General features: G+C 39.2%; 1 protein-coding gene across 3 annotated transcripts in view; it reads left to right on the top strand.

Annotated features, from left to right (window-relative positions):
* pygma (phosphorylase, glycogen, muscle A) overlaps positions 1 to 13,034 on the top strand; it is a 35,083-nt gene that overhangs the window by 21,584 nt on the left and 465 nt on the right. For 2 of the 3 annotated variants that reach the window (XM_088320417.1, XM_088320419.1), the window contains exons 11-19: positions 3,025 to 3,188; positions 4,827 to 4,941; positions 5,014 to 5,115; positions 7,063 to 7,210; positions 7,278 to 7,336; positions 9,831 to 9,972; positions 11,274 to 11,481; positions 11,569 to 11,703; positions 12,932 to 12,998. In XM_088320417.1, the coding sequence (XP_088176543.1) occupies positions 3,025 to 3,188; positions 4,827 to 4,941; positions 5,014 to 5,115; positions 7,063 to 7,210; positions 7,278 to 7,336; positions 9,831 to 9,972; positions 11,274 to 11,481; positions 11,569 to 11,703; positions 12,932 to 12,998 (1,140 nt within the window). Of the gene's footprint in view, positions 1 to 3,024; positions 3,189 to 4,826; positions 4,942 to 5,013; positions 5,116 to 7,062; positions 7,211 to 7,277; positions 7,337 to 9,830; positions 9,973 to 11,273; positions 11,486 to 11,568; positions 11,704 to 12,931; positions 12,999 to 13,034 lie in introns of those variants that run through there. The other variant, XM_088320420.1, reaches the window with a different exon arrangement.

Below are 13,034 nucleotides of genomic sequence, written 5' to 3'. Positions count from 1 at the left end.
ATTTTGAAAATACTCGTAGATCAAAAAAAAGTTTTGAATTTTCATAACCCAGAAAGCTAACATTATAGATAGATAGATAGATAGATAGATAGATAGATAGATAGATAGATAGATAGATAGATAGATAGATAGATAGATAGATAGATAGATAGATAGATAGATAGATAGATAGATAGATAGATAGATAGATAGATAGATAGATAGATAGATAGATAGATAGATAGATAGATAGATAGATAGATAGATAGATAGATACTTTAATCATCCTCGTAGGGAAATTCACACTTCCAGCAGTATCCTTGTGTTAAAAAATAAAATAATAAAATAAAGATATAGAATACAAAAATACCCAATATAACGTTTTGCTGTAGAGTATTTAAATAGTACAACAAAAATACACACTGTAATAAAAATAGGGTAATATAGAAATGTGGGGGTGGGGTTTAATGTGGGCTTTTACTCCCCCGGGTGGAGTTAAAGAGCCTCATGGCATGAGGAATAAATGATCTCCTCAGTCGGTCCGTGGAACTCAACTGTGACAGCAGTCTGTCGATGAAGCTGCTCCGTCATTTTGCTCCCAGGGGAACCACAAAACCAAAAACGTGTATCATTTCCTTGTTTTCATTATTTTCCCCCTTTTACACTCGTTTTTCTGTTCATTCCTTATTATCCCTCTTTCTTTGCTTACTAGAATTGTCCAAGGTCCCTTTTTTCTTTTCAATCCTCTATTTCTCTTTTAATTGTTTTCTGAGTTTTCTTAAATTGAATTTTACCATTTTTTTCTTTCATGTTCCCCCTTTTCTTCTCTCATTGGCCATTTTCCTTTTCTTATTCAAAACTTGTGTTCCTATGTTCGTTTCTTTTCCTGTTTTCTTACTTTTTATTCCTTATCAAAATGCTGGTCAAAAAAGGGGAAAAACAATGTCTCAGTTTGGTCACTTAGAGTTTCCGTAGTTTGTGTTCCCCCTTTTGCTCTTCAGCACTCATTTTCATTTGAACAGCACAATACAGCGGCATCTAGTGCTCAAAATTACACACTGTTCCTTTAAGCCCACTCATCCATATTTCATCTGCTGCTTATTTGATCAGTGGGAAATGAACAATAGCAATAATTTCTCCATTCACCAGCAGGCATGTGGTCATTGATGCATGTCTGATTTTTTTAAATGATAAAAGTCAAAAGTAATTTCTGTCTCCAGCGATTGTGACGGATTCTCGGGGATGTAGACGGTCGCTTGGGGCCTAGACGTTAAATTAAATTGGATTAAAACCAAGGGTCTTAAACTTGCAGGGTGATGCTTAATAAGAAGAAAAATGAACAAAGAAGAAGAAAAATGAGATTTTATAGCAAATATAATTTTACCTATTAAAAGACCAAAATTTAGCACTCTCACTATTTACTCATGATTGCCCCATTGATTTGGTTGTTCCCCTTATAAGCCAAACCCCTCCCCACATACTCCCATTTGCTACTGATGACATGCAACCAAATATGCACATATAAACTGAACCCTGATTTCAGTATTTTAAATACAGCTTAGATGCAAGTATATACAGTAGGAAGAATATCAATTGGGAGAAATACATGGCCCTTGTACTCTATGCTTGAGACAGCACCTCCATAACTGTATTCAGTAGGTCCATATAAACACGGCCATCACAGTTCGGTGTTGTAATTTGAGAGTAGTATGTCACATCCAAGCAATGTTCCCTCTAATTTTCCACGGGTCTGAGCGTTCACACAAAGTTGGTGAGCAACGCTTGAAACAACAGTGAGCAACCATAATTCCAAGTGTGGCAAGATAAATAATTATCAAACATGTCCAAAACTTGACATCAAGTGACATTTTGCGGAGTTTCCGGCAATGCAAAATTATTTTTCTCTTTTGAATGAATTGACTCATGTACTATTGCAAAGGTTGCAGGGCCTACAAATGTCGTTTGTTCTTACAATTATTTCACAAGATATCCATTTCATTTTATTTCCTGATATATTTTGTCGCATAATATTAACATTTTTGGGGGCTTATTGAGTCGGTTGCAAGATACAGAACTGTACTTAGTCACATTTTTTAGTGGAAGTACAATGTTGGCAACACGATTCACTTGATATAATTGGAAATTATTTGAATGCAACACAAACGTTTTCTTCATTTTTCCGTTTTTTTTTCTATTTTTTTTTAAACTCCTTTAAAAAAAATCTCATTGTTTTTATTTTTTCCGAGCTGTTACTTTTTTCTTTTTGTTCTCCATTTACTTTTTTCCTATGTTTCTTTCTTTTCTTTTTTTTCTGGCTTTTTTTCTAAATGTTTCCTTCTTTTTTTCCTCTTCCTTTTGTTTCTTTTTTTCCCAGCTTTTCACTACTTTTTCATTTTGGTATTTTTTTCTTTTTTGTTCTATTCCCCCCTTCTTTTAAGTCATTTTGTGCAAAGTTTTACATAATATTTGGTCATGTCGGGATTAAAAAATCAAAAACAACCTGAAGAGCCGTTTAGGACCCAAAAGAGCCGGTTCCTTTTAGTGAGCTGAGCCGAAGAAGCCGGTTCTCGACAAACTACTAACTTTACTTTTCAACTTCGTTTGACATTGATTTCAAAATACTGCATTTAGGACACAACGTCAGGGGAACCCGTGTTATTTTACCTTTATGCACTGTAACTTTGACTTAAGTCGCTTCTTAATTAGTAATTTGAGCCCTCATTTTTGTGCGCTGGCTAGATTTTCTTGTGCGCTGATAATGTGCGAGCAGTACGCAATTGCGCACGCGCGCAGCTTAGAGGGAACACTGCATCCAAGGACAGAGAACGCTGCAATTCATACTTTTATTTTAGAAAGTAGATGAGTAACGTACCGCCTTGTAACGATAGTTGAGTTACAAAATAACCATAACGCGTTAGAGTACTCGTTACAGAAAAAAGTATTTTTGTAACGTGTTATTTCCATCACTGGTTTGGGGAGGGGCAGCAGTTCACAAGACTGGAATAACGTTGACAATTTTGAAATGATGTACGCTTTTGTTTTCAGAACGTGGCAGCCCATTTCCCCGGCGACAACGATCGTCTGGGTCGCATGTCCCTGATCGAAGAAGGTGGTCAGAAAAGGATCAACATGGCTCACTTGTGCATTGTGGGATCCCACGCCGTCAACGGGGTAGCCCAGATCCACTCCGACATCCTCAAAGCCACCGTGTACGTGTAGCAAGTATTTCTTTTACACTGTATAATTATGATAACATTAAAACCCATTACTGGTGGGCTACTGGAGCTCAAGAACAAGAACCAAAGACCGAGTATTTAACTTGGTGCAATCAATATCTATGTTGAAAAGGAAAAAGAAAGTGTGCAGAGATAGAAAACAAATAATAAATAAAAAAATCAAATTGCAGTCATACCAGTTCAGTCCCAGTCAGAATTCATAAATAAGGAACAAAAGTATGGCAGTCTCTTTCGCTTTACAAATTTCCACAGGACAATGCCTAATATGAGTAGGTTAAGAGAAGTTAACAGGCTGTAGCTCCTCCTACCAGACAATGGGCTCAGGTTCCCTAGGAGATTGATTGACAAAAGAGGCCGTCCTTGGGCTCCTGACTTGATTCTTAGCTCGCCAGCCAAAAGAGTTTGTCCGTGGTATGGCACCTGCCCAGCATAGACCATAGAATCCTTTTACAAAATAATTCAAAATCATGTTTAAGCTACAGGTAAGAAAATGCTAACATTAGCATAACAAATATGACATTGAAAAACATCCAGATGAATCATTGCATTGCATTCGACCATATGTGAGCATGCTTATTATTAGCTTTTTAGCATGATCTTGTCAAGACCAGAACGGAAACAGGACCCGCTCACGTAACGTTTCTCACAAGTTTTATTAGAATAAAGGGTGGGGGTTGCGCCCACTGGACGCGGGAGGCAGGTCGCTCTGTACGCGGAAGTGGGACTTCCATGGCGAGCGATGGCGGTGTCGGGAACGGAAAAAACGGGTCAGTAGCCAGGATAGAAGAGCAAAAACGTGGTCGGGATCGGAAACAAGTCAAAAGGCAGTAGAGGAGAGTAGACGGGGTTGAGATAAAAAAACGGATTGTTATTCGGGACGGGCGAACAGACGTGGTCGAGATCAGAACAGGTCGTAATTCGGGACGGGAGAGCAGATGTGGTCGAGATCAAAACAGATCGTAGAGGGAGACAAACGGGAGCAAAAAAAACGGACTTGCTGTGTAAAAACAGAGATTCGCAGATGGACTGACCAAAAGGGGACTGACCGGACAGAGTTTAAATACTGACAGGGAGCCAATCTGTCAACAAGCTGCAGCTGGAGCTACACGGGCGGGGCCAATTGGGCACCATGGCAACCGTGACGGATTCAAAAACAACCTATATTTGAACGAAAACAGTATTATCACAGCAAATGTTAGCATTGGCATGGGTTAGCACTATGGCTAATGCTAACAACTGAAACTCACCAGTTCAGTTGGCCATCCGGCACACACAAATAAGTCCCCGAAGAAAAAAAATGGTCTGGTTCTAAAAGTTATGGGAAAACAGTTCAAGTATGAAGTAAAGTATTATGGTTGATATTTTGTAAGTACTTGAGATGGACCTTCAACTCCCACACAACTGAGGAGACTAAAGCCAGAGAATCTTATATAGTGGACTGGTGATTGAATAATTAAAATAATGTCTTGTGTCATGTACCATTTAGAGACTAATGACAATGTAGGAAAAACCCTGCAGGGCATAAAAAGAAAACAATTTGGGGCATTTTAGATACAATCGCCGTCACCGGTGATTGGCTCCACCGTCCTTATATGTCCACGCACCTTTCAGGTTCAAGGACTTTTACGAGATGGAGCCACACAAGTTCCAGAACAAGACCAACGGCATCACGCCTCGACGCTGGCTGGTCATGTGCAACCCCGGTCTGGCCGAAGTCATTGCAGAGGTCGGACACCGCCGGCCATTTTCTTTTTCAGTTTACCGTACCCAAACCATGATTTAACTTTTTCCGATCCAGAGAATCGGCGAGGACTTCATTCGGGACCTGGACCAGCTGCAGCGCCTGCGGAAGTTCGTCAACGATGACGCTTTCATCCGAGATGTCGCAAAAGTCAAGCAGGTCTGGTTCATTGTAGTCCCGGATATGCATACCTCCTTATTTTGGTATTATAATGAATTAAGGACAAACAACTGCCAGACAATTAAGAAAACAGAAAGTAAAAAAGAACTGATAGGAAACAGTGGAAGCTTAACTTAGTCCTGTCCCTGTGAGAGTCTGAACACTTTACATAATAATTCAATTAGGAAATAAAATTATCAAGAGTGAGGCACGCAGTTGTCTTGTCTCATAATGAGACTAAAGATTCTGATCTGGCACCCACTTTGGCCCCAAACAACAGAATCAGTGATAGTAAAAGCAAGAAACCAGCAAATCAAGCCATGGTTATATTCAGAAATATCAGTATATAACATATTGTGTTGAGCAGATGCTGAAAGAGGCACACAATTATTTTGCCTCATGACAGAGGGTGGTTAGTGGGACCAAAGATTCTGCTTTTAAAATTAGTTATAATATCAGCAACCTAACAGGAAGTCAAGTCATGCTTTTATTCCAAAGAACCACTAAGACACAGTGCTGTGCTGAGCCTCTGCAGACTCAGAGTGAGGCATGAAATTATCTTGCCTCATAGCAAAAGGCAAAAGTTAGACCACACAGGTTCAGTCCAGTTTTTCCCGATATGCAAGCCTCCGTTACTTTGTATGTTCACGTTTTCTCTTTTGTTTAATTTGACATTTAATTCCCCCACTGTTCATCCAAATACAATGTTGCAATCAATTCAAAATCAGCAATTTTATGAAACAATTGAGAAGAAAGAAAGAAAGAAAGAAAGAAAGAAATAAAGAAAGAAAGAAAGAAAGAAAGAAAAAAAGAAAGAAAGAAAGAAAGAAAGAAAGAAAGAAAGAAAGAAAGAAAGAAAGAAAGAAAGAAAGAAAGAAAGAAAGAAAGAAAGAAAGACCTGGTGGGAAAAAGACGTAGCCTAACTAGGTCCTATCTCCCCTACAGTCTTAACACTTTTATGTTAATTCATTCAATAAACCAAATAACAACACATGCAGACTGAGGCTCGCAATTTTCTTGCCTCATAGCAGAGGGCGATAGTGAAACCAATTATTCTGATTAGGCACTCACCTCAGCCCCAAGCAATAGAATTAGTGGTAGTATTAACAAGTTAACAGACATGCTTTAATTTCAAAGCAGCAGTATGTAATGTATTACTGAGATGAGTGTCTGCAGACGCAAAGTGAGGCATGCAATTCTCTTGACTCATGGCAGAGGGCAATAGCGAGCCCAAACAGGGGCAAGTCCTGTTCGTCAGCTGAATGGCGTCGCCCTTTGGGTATTATTTAAAAAAGGAATCGCATTTCATTAATAGTTCAAGTCAAGTCACATTTATTTGTATAGCCCTTAATCACAAGTTAAATATATTAATTTTGGATTCATTCAATTGAACCATTTTTTACTGGAATGTTATGTCCGGATGGGGGACTTGATGGAAAACTCTTGAAATTATCAACACTTTTCACAATGATTAATTTAGGAAATCAAATCATTATAACAGAAGTAGAGTGAGGCACACAACTACTTTGCCTCATAACAGAGGGCAATAGTGAGACAGAGGATTGTGATTTCTGCACACCTCAGCCTTAACAATCGAATAAGTGATAGTATTACTTAGCTAACAGCATGCCAATCACTGAATTTCCACCTGATATTTGTAATATTATGAATATGATGAGTATGAAGTGTAACACTGCACTGCCTCTGCCATGAGGCAACAGAATTGCATGTCTCACTCTGCAAACCCTCAGTGATAAGCGAGGCTCAATACTCTTTCGCCTCAGGGCAGAGGGCGATAATGAGACTAAGCAGGTCGAGTCCAGTTCTTGAAGCAGGCTGCCATCACCCTTTTTTTACTGTTATGCGTCCTCTGTTATTTTGCTTTTTTCAAATATTTTTTTCCAATAATTTGTTTTTTCTTGATATTTTCGCTCTGTCATATTTCAGGAAAACAAACTTAAATTCGCCATCCACTTGGAAGAGCACTACAAGGTGAAGATCAATCCGAGCTCCATGTTTGACGTTCAAGTCAAGAGAATTCACGAATACAAGAGGCAGCTGCTCAACTGCCTGCACATCATCACCTATTATAACCGTAAGCTTTTTCGTTTATGTTCAAACGTCACCAACGTGATTTGACCTTCTGGTCGTATTGCCGGCAGGGATCAAGAAGGAGCCCAACAAGCAGTGGACACCCAGAACCGTTATGATTGGAGGAAAGGTGCGTGCCTATGAAATTTAGACATGGATTTAGGCCAATTTACAAGTCGCTTCAAAGGGGAGTTTTCTTATTGACACCAAGTTTAAATTGGGTTATTTGTTTTCTTATTTTGACAAAAACCGCCAAATGGGGTATTTTGTTAGAAACGGGTTTCGTACACCTTTTTAATGGCCAAACTCAGCAATTTTTAAGGACTTGCAAAGCCAATTTTTAAATTTCTACGGACCGGGTAGAAGCATATGTTGGCCTGAAGAGGAATGGGCGCTGCCAGGCTGTACTTGCCTACTAGCTCAGGGAAAGTGTGCAAACTCCACGCAGGAAGTCTGGTAGCTGGATTTGATCCAATGACCTCAGAACTGTGGTGCAGATGCGCTAACAACACAGCTGCCGTGGCGCCTGGCCAATAATAATTGTCCATTGTTAATATATACTACTACATATTTCATAGTGCCCTGGTTAATTGGTGCATGTACCTGTCCCATCAATGGTCAATTACATACAAACTAATGCCAGCTGCTGTTAATTAAGAGGGAGGAAATGCAATGGAAAAGCCACCAGAGAGCAGTGTCAGCATCATTGTGAAACATTGAAACAATTTCAAGCATTTATAGGCACTTCACCCAAAATTCAAACACTTTTCAATCTTTTAAAACACAACATTGAAATTCAGGCATTTTCAAGGATTTCAAGCACCGATACGAAGCCTGGAGAAATACTTTTGGTAATTTTGGCGATGTTTAAAAAATACTTTTAAAAATTGGTCATTTTGATTTAAAAAAAACATTAAAAAAGTGTAATTTCATTATTTTTAGAACACACTAAAATATGGGGCAATGGTTCCAAACAATCCCTTAAAATGGACTAAATTTGTTCAAAACAACCCATCAAAACTGATTACCATATCCATAATGAATGTTTATTAGTTTTTTTTTTCAAGACAAGCTAACAATCTTTCATGAGATAACTGATCTAAGGTGTGTTACTAGTTTACCTTTATTAGTTTTAAAACATACAGTAGTTTTGAGGAGGATGAGAAATCGACAACGAAAGATTGGGCTCGGGGTCCACGTCGTCACCTGGTTTGTTGAACCAGGGACGTCTCAGTTTTGCTCTGGAGACAAATCTAGACTTTCTGTACTCTGGCATCCTGGATCAGTAAAAGAGTGTCAACTTAAAAGATTTAGCATACTATAATGTTTATTAGAACCGTACAAAAGACACATCACCTTGACACAGTGAAAACAAGTCTGTGTAAAGTTTAGTTAGTGAAGCACTTTTTTTTCCCCCGTAAAAAAACTTAAGATAACTGAATCAATAACTGAACCCCTGGCAACACAAGTGAGTACATCCCAAAGGCACTACACTCATATATGTACAAACAAAGCACTGCTTGTCATTTTCCCTCAAAGTACAATGTGACTTGTTACTCGTATCAGGTATGAATAGGGAGAAAGGTATGTTCAATTTGAAGTACACTCTGTCATATTGGTCACTGAAACTCCCAAAATGGCACACCATGGCAAGGGACTCACTGGGAACCTTCAAAAATGAATTGTGGCACTACATTAGGCTGCCCAAGGCTACAAGATGATTGCCATCACCCTGAAGTTAAGCTGCAGTACCATGGCCAGGATCGCCTTGTGTTTTTAATATCAGGATGCACTCGCAATATTGCTTGTGTTGGATGTGCAAAGAAGCTGAGTGACCGTGCACAGCGTCACATCCAAATGCTATCAAAGAAAGGTAGGAGCAGGAATGCTCTGAGCATTGCCGCCGAGACCGTATGCTTCAGGAACTTTCCCTCTACTCACTTTTGTTGCGAAGGGGTCTAGTCATTGATCATTTTTGAGGGTTAAAATAAATTTACACAGCTATAGTAGCCTTTCATTGTATCAAAGCATTGTTTCTTAAGTGTTATTCTACTAAATACTATTAATAAATCTCTGCAGAAATGTAAGGGTGTACTCACTTTTGTGACATACTGTATCATAATCAAGATTTTTTTTTTCTAATCATAACACATTTATTCTCAAACTATTGGATATAAGTTGTTTCTATTTTTGGCATTGAATGCATTAACTGGTTTATTTAACAGTTAAGCGAATGAAGTTTTACATCTGAACCAACTCACCACATTATACAAGCTCAAGTGGAAGTTATGAAAATGTTTGCCTTAATTGCTTTACTGGTTTAAATAAAAAAAAATGAAATTGCTGTACTGGTTTACATTTAAAAAAAACGAAATACCGTATAAAGTAAACATTGTAGCAGTACATGGAAAATAAGATTAAACTACATCAGCTGAGATCATATCCTTTACTGCCCTCTAGTAGCCGGGGAGAGAATTTAGTTTGCATTTATTTAAAGAATAAATGGAAGTGATTTTAAAGATTTGACATACTTTAAAATGTATGGTGTGTTTGAGTAAATCACCCAACGTATGTTTGAGATAACTGCGTTAAATGCAGCTAGCTTGACGAGTGATTTGCGGCAGGCGGCTCCCGGCTACCACACGGCCAAGATGATCATCCGTCTGATCACTGCCATCGGCGAAGTGGTCAACAACGATCCGGTGGTTGGAGACCGCCTCAAAGTCATCTTTTTGGAGAACTACAGAGTCACGCTCGCTGAAAGAGGTAATTGCCACGCCCATCTCTGTTGCCAAAGACCTGACAAAGGCAAAATTGGCGGGGCTGTCAAAATTCCAAGCGTTTAGCATGCAGAGGCGATATTAAAGGGTTTGTCTTGAGATAACGGACCTGGTTCTCAACATTTCAACTTCCTTTCATTTGTACTGATTGTGCCACACTTGAACTAAATGATATGTTTAAAGTTTAGTAGACACTCAAAATAAACAGTGAAGACAACAATTGGTTTTGAACTTGCAGGGAGAACAGAGAAGGGGCCAAACCCCAGATAAAAATCCCAACTTGTTTGAAAGGTCCTGACCAAGATGTACAATATCCAGCTCGAAGGACCAATAGTTAAATGTATAGCTCAGTAGACACTCAAAATAAGGAGAGAAGACATCAATGGATTTTGAACTTGCAAGGAGAACAGGGGAGAGTGCTTGAACCTAAGATGAAAAATTCCAACCGGATCTGAGACCCTCCTTTGTTACATATCCTAGATTACAAACCACTCGGAGAGTTGTGGAACTCAAAGAACCGCAACAGTTTGCAATAGTAGTCAAAAAAACAAACTAGCAGAATCTCTTTTGCAGACGTTCAATATTAAAAACAGAAGTAACGGATCAGTGTGTTAGGGTTATCTGATGGACGCTTGGAGTAGCATTAGGTTCGATGTATGGTTCATTGAAAATGACATTAAAATGCTATTATGAAAACATTTTTCAAAAAGTGAAAAATGGTTTTTATACATCCCGGATTATAATTTTCAATGTATGTGATCCAAATTTAAAAATTTGGACAACATTTTGGAAGCCAAGAAAAGATGACAATGACAATTTTTAGGTCATGTAGGAATGATAGCTACGGTGCTACAAAAATCAAAAGAATCTTTTGTAATTTACTATGCCAGTGATAAGTTAATTCTGTTTTTATTATTGAACAAATTCATAGGTGATTTCATTTAATGCCAGTTCCTTATTTTAAAAACTATTGCGCTGTTTTTTTGTTGTAATACCATCATTGTCACTATTGGCCAATCATGTTGCTGTTCTTTGATACCCACACCACTTAGGGCTGATCAGTTTTCTGTAGCCTTGAAGGCTTAATGAAAAGTCAAGGTGCCAAAAACCACAATTGGAAACCTGGCCCTGTTTCTCCTTGCAAGCTTAAAATCCATGTATGTATTTTTCCTTATTTGAGGGTCTAGTTAAAGTTCTAAAGTTTAAAGTTACCAACCATCTTATAACAAATTACGAAACAAGCCGGCTGGATCGAGCCCGAACTTACTCGACAGTGTCTTCTTGTAGCCATTCCAGCTTCGGACCTCTCGGAGCAGATCTCCACGGCGGGCACGGAAGCCTCCGGAACCGGCAACATGAAGTTCATGCTGAACGGGGCTCTTACCATCGGTACCATGGACGGCGCCAACGTGGAGATGGCCGAGGAGGCTGGCGAGGGAAATCTCTTCATCTTCGGCATGAGAGTGGATGACGTCGATGAAATGGACAGGAAAGGGTAGGGAGCCCCCTTCCATCTGGACCTCCTGGAGAAAATCCGGAGTTTAAAAGGTGCTGGATTCTCACATCTCATATTGTTGTGTAGATACAACGCCCAGGACTACTACAATCGCTTGCCGGAACTGAAACAAGCCATCGACCAGATTTCCGGCGGCTTTTTCAGCCCCAAGCAGCCAGATTTGTTCAAAGAAATCGTCAACATGCTCATGCATCACGACAGGTAAAATGACAACCAGAAATGTGCACGTAATTTCTAGAGAAACGTGTACCCACTATCGTTGAAAAGTTTGGGGCCACCTAGATGTTAGAACCTCTCAAATATTAGATAGAAAGCTCGGGCTGACCCGCTTGGTTGCTGTCTTTGCTTGGCATTTTACCATTTAAAGGCATTCTTGCACACATTATCCAGTTTAAACCATTTAACAGCATTGGGTCTCACATTGGCGTGCGTGGGTGGGCGGCTAAGAATGTAAAAGACTAGGCACTCTATTAGATAAGACACTCTTTTTGCATCATGCTGAAAAAGGTTACACAAATCTTTCTGACATCCAGTGAATAGTTTAATGAGAATATGCCTTCTTCGGGTTCTTATTCTAGTAAAGCGAGCATTTAAGATAAAAGAACCGAGCTGAGATTTATGTGAACCTTATACAGAAAGTGCGTGTTTTCCATGAGAACCTCACACTTTTGTCTATCAACTGAGTTGTCCCATGTCTCTTGGACAGTCTTAGGAATAGCTCTCGGAGTTTTCACTGCACTGTAGGTGTTAACACTGCTGTTTTATGGCTACTATTCATCCACTAAGGGTATATGGCCTCTGTATATTGGGACAGATTTATGGAATCTGCTAGTTGAGGAGCTGTAGGCGTCTATTACTCAAACTAGCGACTCTAATGTACTTGTCAGTTTTCTATCTTTCTACTCTGGTTAGAGCCTTTTTATTTCTTCTCTGAAGGGAGTAGTACACACTGTTGTTGGAGATCTGCTGTTTCTTGTAAGTTTCACACATGGAATAGCCTTTATTTGTTAGAACAAGAATAGAGTTTCACTTAAAAGTTTTCCTTTCATGGCCATTCTTGAAGTTAAACCACAAAAATCTAACAAACGTAATGCTCCAGATACTCGACAAGCTCAGAGGAATGTCAGCTGGACTGTTTTCAGCTTTGCTTACATAATTGCACAAGGGTTTTCTCATCTACCATTAAGACAATTGGCAAACACGATGTACAATTGGAACACTGGAGTGCTGGTTGCTGGAAATGGGCCTTTAGACAATGTTGATATTGCATTAAAAAAACAGACATTTGCTGCTGAGGTAGTCATTTACCATCTTATCAATGTATGGGATGTTTGTCTGATTAGTTTCGGGTTGATAAAAACAGTTTTTTCTTCAAAAGTCCCTTTCCAACCAAAGGTAATGTACTTCCTGTTTCTTTTTGACTCCACAGGTTTAAGGTCTTTGCTGATTACGAAGACTACATTAAATGCCAGGAGAAGGTCAACGCCCTTTACAAGGTCTGTCCCCATTGTTATTAAAATCGGTCCCTGGTA

Source organism: Urocampus carinirostris, chromosome 17, assembly GCF_059441175.1.
Source record: "Urocampus carinirostris isolate Australia breed hairy pipefish chromosome 17, RoL_Ucar_1.0, whole genome shotgun sequence".
In the NCBI taxonomy this organism is placed as follows: Eukaryota; Metazoa; Chordata; class Actinopteri; order Syngnathiformes; family Syngnathidae; genus Urocampus; species Urocampus carinirostris.
This window is presented reverse-complemented; position numbering and strand designations above follow the sequence as displayed.